Genomic DNA, 6,921 nt, shown 5'->3' on the forward strand with positions numbered 1-6,921 from the left:
AAAGGAGAGAGAGAGAGAGCGCTAGTTTGTCTGTTAAAACAGGAGGAAGTGTCGTATGTCACCGCATTCCTCTACACATATGGCTTCAATCTCTCTTCCTGTGTTGGTTCCAATTCACAAGCTCTTCTTCCTTTAAATGAAGCTACAAATAAACATAACACAAACTAAAAAATCTTATATCAGATATGTAAAGAATGAAGGGACCTTGTAGTGAAATAGAGAGCTGAACCTCTGAGTGTGCGCCTCTGGACTCAGCCTGACCACCTCTTAACAGGTAACCTAAGACCTCTCATCCAAGAAGGTTCTTCAGTTCTGAGAGCCAAGGTGACACAAGGTTAAAGGTCGCCTACAAGTTCTGCAAAGATGAAAGGCACAAGTTGTCAAAGCTCCCAAGCTTCTCAGAAAAGTCACTAGACCACAAATGAACATTTTTGAAGGACAACAAACTGTACTACAGGTGCTTAAAGGTGGGCCACAAGTTTGCCTAAGTTTCCTGTTTTACTTTGAAGTCAGTGTTTCAGGTTATTGTATCATGTTTTAAATTTAAAGTTTTATGTTGGTTCTTGTCTGGAGGTGGACGTGGTGGACATGGTGACCATGCTGGTCTCTCCGGCTCGCTGAGCTCCTGCTCAGGCAGCGCGGACTCCTCCAGCTCACTGAGCTCCTCTGTAGGCGGGGCGGGCTCCTCCGGCTTGCTGAGCTCCTCCGCGGGCGGTGCGAGCTCCTCCGGCTCGCTGAGCTCCTGCTCAGGCAGCGCGGACTCCTCCAGCTCACTGAGCTCCTCCGTGAGCGGGGCGGGCTCCTCCTGCTCGCTGAGGTCCTGCTCGGGCGGCGCGAGCTCCTCCGGCTTGCTGAGCTCCTCCAGCTCAGGCTGAGCAGGTCTGGGTGGCGCCGTAGCCGCAGGTGGTGGAGCAAAGAGTGGTGTGGAGACCTCAGACTGAGGCGATGCCAGCTGCACTAATGGCTGGTTTACAGAAGCGTCTGCGGCATCACCGTCCACTGTAAACAAAGAAACAGATGGTGTGAGAAATGAAAAAGTGTCCCCATTACTCACCACAGCCGGCAGTAGAGCTGTCTGGGGATCCGACTGTGGTGAGAGGCGCTGGCGGCATGAACGTCGTTTCCATGTAGACGACTGGGCCGGTGAGCAGCCTAATTCGGAGAGTGGGTCGATTGTGTCCAACTTCCTGATGTACTCGTGGATGTTCGTTGTCTCATCCTGGACAGTGATTCTGACTCTCGCTAATCCTTGGCCTCCTTTCTTTTCGCTTAGCATACAGTTTCAGGGTGCTGGATTTGCATGGTCAGGAGATTCCTTGTCTTGATGTCAATGATCTGTTATCTAATGGGTTATCTGATGTTGATTTCCTGATTCTTCTTCTTTCCATCTAGCTGACTAGGAACTTGCCTCACCCACTGCAGGTATTTGGAGGCTGTGGCTTACAGAATGTCTTCAGTTTGGTCTTCCGTAACCAGTTTAGCTCAAGGACTAAAACGTGCCCCGAAGATTTGATGTATCAAAAACCTTAAAAGGAATGCCATAGATAACTATGAGAATAGAAAAAAGGATTTGCTCTGCCAATGAAAGATCCCAGGTAGGAAATAATCTCTTTTTCTCTTGATTAAGTTAGGAAAGGTACAAAACAAACTACAAAACACAGTGGTTGTGCAAAGCAGTTATTACGCAATGTATGCCTGTAGTATAATGAAGTTACATGATTTTTACCTATCAGAATGTTTATTTAAAAACAACGGCTTTTGCTTTATTTTGCCTAAAACTATTCAATTTAAAGTTTTATGTTGGTTCTTGTTCTGAACTTTAGATGTAAGAAGTTTCACAGGCCTATACTTAAATTTCTTTTTGAAATATTCCATATATCATGTTTTTTCACTACTATCCTCATGTCATCTCTTGGTTCCAGGTTCAGTAACAGATGCACTGATCAGCATAACTCCATGAAAGGAAATTGTCTACATATCATAAAACATTAATCATTACTATTTTATAGTGCCAGAGGTTACCATAAAATAAATATAGAACATTTTTAGCAGCTCTCACACACTTTAATATTATTGTACTTGAGATTCTCCCATTACTGTAAAAAAAAATGTTTCCAAAACGAGGCTGGCAGCTATGGTTATTGCATTTCATTGCTGTACTGGGACTGCTATGGATTCTTTCACAACTTAGTCAACTGAAAACAGGCAAAAGTGCTGCCTACGTTCTCAGGTATCAGTGGCTACAGTATACCGATGATGATGAGAGCCCAGAGAAAGTTTGCAACTGCTCAGCAATCCTGCGGGGAGAGAAGGAAGAATTTCAGAAAGCCAAATTACTGACCATCAGCAAAAACTTCCAGAAGATTATTCAGATCCCTGATGAGTATTATATCAATGCAACCAAAGACTGCAGGTTTGTAGTTTTAAATCACAGGTTTTAGTAATTACTGAACTCTTAATCACGATTTACAGATATGGACTTTAAAACCAACATTGCGTCTTGAAAACTGTGAATTTATAGGAAATTCAAAATAACCAGGAAATACATAACATTCCCATTAAGCAAGGAAGAAGAGGACTTTCCTCTGGCTTACTCTATGGTTGTACATCACAAGGTAAGCATGTTATATAATTTACTGCAACGTTTAGCAGTAGGTCTAAATATGTAAAGTTCTAAGTGATTAAATGTACAGTGCATGGTGTACAGTACAGGGAGCATGGTGTGAGCTTGATCTTTTGAAATTTCTTATCACAAAATTACTGTTTTAGGTATGATGGATATCTCACATTGGTACTTTAGTTTTGACCGTTTGTTAAATAACCATGAAAGTGCTCATTTGAACATTTTCACCAAAAACATTTAGGAAGCCAATTAAATTGTTCTTATCTTTAGGTGCAAAACTTTGAGCGACTACTGCGAGCTATCTACACACCTCAAAATATTTATTGCGTCCATGTGGACAAAAAAGCACCGGCCTCAGTCTTTATTGCCATCAATGCCATTACTTCCTGTTTCCCAAATGTGTTCATGGTCAGCAAGCCTGTGGATGTGGTCTACGCTGGATGGACACGTGTACAGGCTGATCTTAACTGTATGGCTGATCTCTATAACACCAGTACAAACTGGAAATACTTCATCAACCTCTGTGGTCAGGATTTCCCTCTAAAAACTAACTTGGAAATTGTGCAAGCTTTGCATTCACTGAAAGGAGGTAACAGTTTGGAGTCTGAAGAAATGCCTCAAGGAAAGAAGAAGAGGGTGATGAATGTTTACCAAGTAACTGATGGAAAAATGCAGGTACTTCTTTTGGATATTTTTTTCATAATGTATCATGTTGCCATTGATCAATTTACTTTGCTATTGTAAAAAAAACATTGTTTCAGACTTACTTACGATCATACTAACTTTTTAATTGTCCCAGCCAGTAGGAAAAACAAAGGATCCAACTCCCTTCAATCTCCCTATACTATCAGGAAATGCCTACATTGTGGTCAACCGAGGTTACATTCACAGTGTGTTGGAAGACAAGCGAATACAGGCCCTCATTGAGTGGGCCAAAGACACCTACAGTCCTGATGAGTTTCTGTGGGCAACAATACAACGAATGCCTGGTGTTCCAGGCTCAACATGGCCCAACCGTAAATTTGACATCACAGACATTAATGCAATTGCACGGATGGTGAAGTGGCAGGGGCACGAGGGGTCAGAGGGTTCTCTGCAAGCAGTATACCCAGAATGTAAAGGCCATCATGTCAGATCAATATGTGTGTATGGTGCTGGAGACCTGCAGTGGTTGATTGAACAGCATCACCTTTTTGCCAATAAGTTTGATGCAGACAGAGATCCCATTGCTATCTATTGCTTAGAGAAATATCTGAGACACAAGGCACTGACTGAGTTGGATTAGTTGGAGAGTTAATCATCCACTATGAAAAACAATTCAAATGGATAACCAAAAGTATAAACACATTCTTGGATAGTGTTGGATCATAACTTCATGTGGACCTAGATGTGTTATAAAAGTTGTGGAGTCTGAATTTGTACGACAGTTACTAAATGTAGCAGTGTTGTCACGCCTTTTGATTTAAGTTTTGTGATAGTGCTTTGCTTAGTCAACTGAACTCCCACCTGTAACTGGGAAACCATTTAGTTAGCTTTTTTTCATTTTGATTTGTGACAATGATGATGATTATTATTATGTCACATGTTATCATTTGTATTTCTTAAGTGTTTATCAAATTGCAGTTGTGTCAAACAGTGTAAAATAACATCTAGGAGATGGGTCACACCAAGCCTGTAGGGGTTATTCTTTTTTAAAGTTCTTCTTCTTTTTCATTCTATTTTATCATTTACTATCAGTTTTTCGGCAATTTAAGCTTGTAATTAAATGGCTATTTAAAATTATATTAAGTACATTACTATTTACATAGACTATCATTGCTAATCTAGCATGGCATGTGATAATTTCATAACCCAAGGGTAGAAAATGTAAAACTTTAGTGTTTGGCTGTGTACTATAGAAAATAGATAGAGAACCTACAGGTAAATTGATTGTGGAAACAGCAGTCTGGGAGAATGATTCAATGTCCAACAAAATGGCCGCAAACAACCCATGTAGGTCTGGATTTGGAGTCACACTCAAAATTAAGGTGGAAAAACACACTACAGGCTGATCCAACTTTGATGTAATGTCCTTAAAACAAGTCAAAATGAGGCTCAGTAGTGTGTGTGGCCTCCACGTGCCTATATGATCACCCTACAACACCTGGGCATGCTCTTGATGAGGTGGCGGATGGTCTCCTGAGGGATCTCCTCCCAGACCTGGGCTAAAACATCCACCAACTCCTGGACAGTCTGTCATGTAATGTGGTGTTGGTGGATGGAGCAAGACATGAAGTCCCAGTTGTGCTGAATTGGACTCAGGTCTGGGGAACGGGCAGGCCAATCCATAGCATCAATGCCTTCGTCTTGCAGGAACTGCTGACACACTCCAACCACATGAGGTCTAGCACTGTCTTGCATTAGGAGGAACCCAGGGCCAACTGCACCAGCATATGGTCTCACAAGGGGTCTGAGGAGCTCATCTCGGTACCTAATGGCAGTCGGGCTACCTCTGGTGAGCACATGGAGGGCTGTGCAGCCTCCACCTGAAGAAATGCCACCCAACACCATTACTGACCTACTGCCAAGCCGGTCATGCGGGAGGATGTTGCAGGCAGCAGAACATTCTTCAAAGCATCTCCAGACTCTGTCACGTGTGTCACATGTGCTCAGTCTGAACCTGCTTTCATCTATGAAGAGCACAGGGCACCAGTGGCGAATTTGTCAATCTTGGTGTTGTCTGGCAAATACCAAACATCCTGCACAGTGTTGGGCCGTAAGGACAACTCCACCTGTGTATGTTGAGCTGTCATGACACCCTCATGGAGTCTGTTTCTGACTGTTTGGACAGACAAATGCACATCTGTGGCCTGCTGGAGGTCATTTTACAGGGCTCTAGCAGTGCTCCTCTTGTTCCTCCTTGCACAAAGGTGAAGGTAGCGGTCCTACTGCTGTTTTGTTGCCCTCCCCCACGTCTCCTGTTGTACTGGCCTGTATCCTTGTAGCGCCTCCATGCTCTGAACACTAGGCTGACAGACACAGCAAACATTCTTGCCACAGCTCGCATTGATGTGCCATCCTGGATGAGCTGCACTACCTGAGCCATTTGTGTGGGTTGTAGACTCTGTCTCATGCTACCACTAGTGAAATCACCACCAGCATTCAAAAGTGATCAAAATATCAGCCAGAAAGCATAGGTACTGAGAAGTGGTCTGTGGTCACCGCCTGTAGAACCACTCCTTTATTAGGGATGTCTTACCAATTGCCTATAATTTCCACCTGTTGTCTATTCTATTTGCAAAACATCCATCCATCCATCCTCATCCGCTTTGTCCGGGGCCGGGTCGCGGGGGCAGCAGCCTAAGCAAAGAGGCCCAGACCTCCCTCTCCCCAGCCACCTCCTCCAGCTTATCCGGGGGAATACCAAGGCGTTCCCAGGCCAGCCGAGAGATATAATCTCTCCAGCGTGTCCTGGGTCTGCCCCGGGGCCTCCTCCCGGTGGGACATGCCTGGAACACCTCACCCAGGAGGCGCCCAGGGGGCATCCTGAGTCTATCAAATAAAGCTGAAAAATGCCCCCAAAAACCCAATTTGAAGCAGCTAATATGTTTCTTTGCTATGTATTTAATATTAATTACCTTTAATATCACACATTATTTCTTCTATTGGTCATTGTAATAAAAAAAATGAAGGCTCTCATTTTACATATGTTAATTAACATATACATACTTATCACTTACTTTGCTGCTGTTTTTCTATACACTAGTATAGATGGTATAGACTAGCAGATGGGTAACAGTATCGAACGCTGCTCAATATTGGCTATCTTTGTTAATGCATTCTGAAAATTAATACTCAAAACTTGCCTGTATGATGAATTCATTGAATCCCAGCCTTTAACACAGTATCCTGAATCTCAGCACTGCATGTCCAGTATATGCCAATGTTACGTGTATAATTTTAGCATTCACTGCACTTACAGTCTGTACACTTAGTCAAATGTGTGGTAAAGATGCAGATAATGAAATTTAATTAATAATATTATTAATATTAAATTAATAATATATACATAATAATAAACAAAAGCTGAAATATATTTCGTTTAGTATTTTTGTCCGTATTCTCTGTGCTGTGATATACAGTATCGAGATATATAGATCTATACATCCCCTATTGCCCTTGCGGGTGGTCCTGTGTAGTATCTATGCTGTTCCTAGGACTGCGTTCTTCCGGAAAGAGATCTCTGATGTTGTTCCATGAATTTGCTGGAGCCTCCTGCCTAGCATGGGGGTCAGTAGCTCAATGTTTTTAAGAGCAGT

At 42.8% G+C, this 6,921-nt stretch overlaps 1 protein-coding gene across 1 annotated transcript; it reads left to right on the forward strand.

The window, feature by feature from the left end:
* The first annotated feature begins 1,475 nt into the window (after positions 1 to 1,475).
* LOC146562617 (beta-1,3-galactosyl-O-glycosyl-glycoprotein beta-1,6-N-acetylglucosaminyltransferase-like) lies at positions 1,476 to 3,908 on the forward strand. Its single transcript, XM_085293137.1, has 5 exons — positions 1,476 to 1,595; positions 2,231 to 2,413; positions 2,522 to 2,615; positions 2,894 to 3,298; positions 3,423 to 3,908. Exons 1-5 carry the CDS (start codon positions 1,582 to 1,584, stop codon positions 3,906 to 3,908), a joined length of 1,182 nt encoding a protein of 393 aa, XP_085149263.1. The 5' UTR covers positions 1,476 to 1,581.
* The last annotated feature ends 3,013 nt before the right edge of the window (positions 3,909 to 6,921 follow it).

Source organism: Mchenga conophoros, linkage group LG12 (assembly GCF_057382185.1).
Source record: "Mchenga conophoros isolate Kocher_MC1m ecotype Shallow Benthic linkage group LG12, M_conophoros_male_GT1.1, whole genome shotgun sequence".
NCBI lineage: Eukaryota > Metazoa > Chordata > Actinopteri > Cichliformes > Cichlidae > Mchenga > Mchenga conophoros.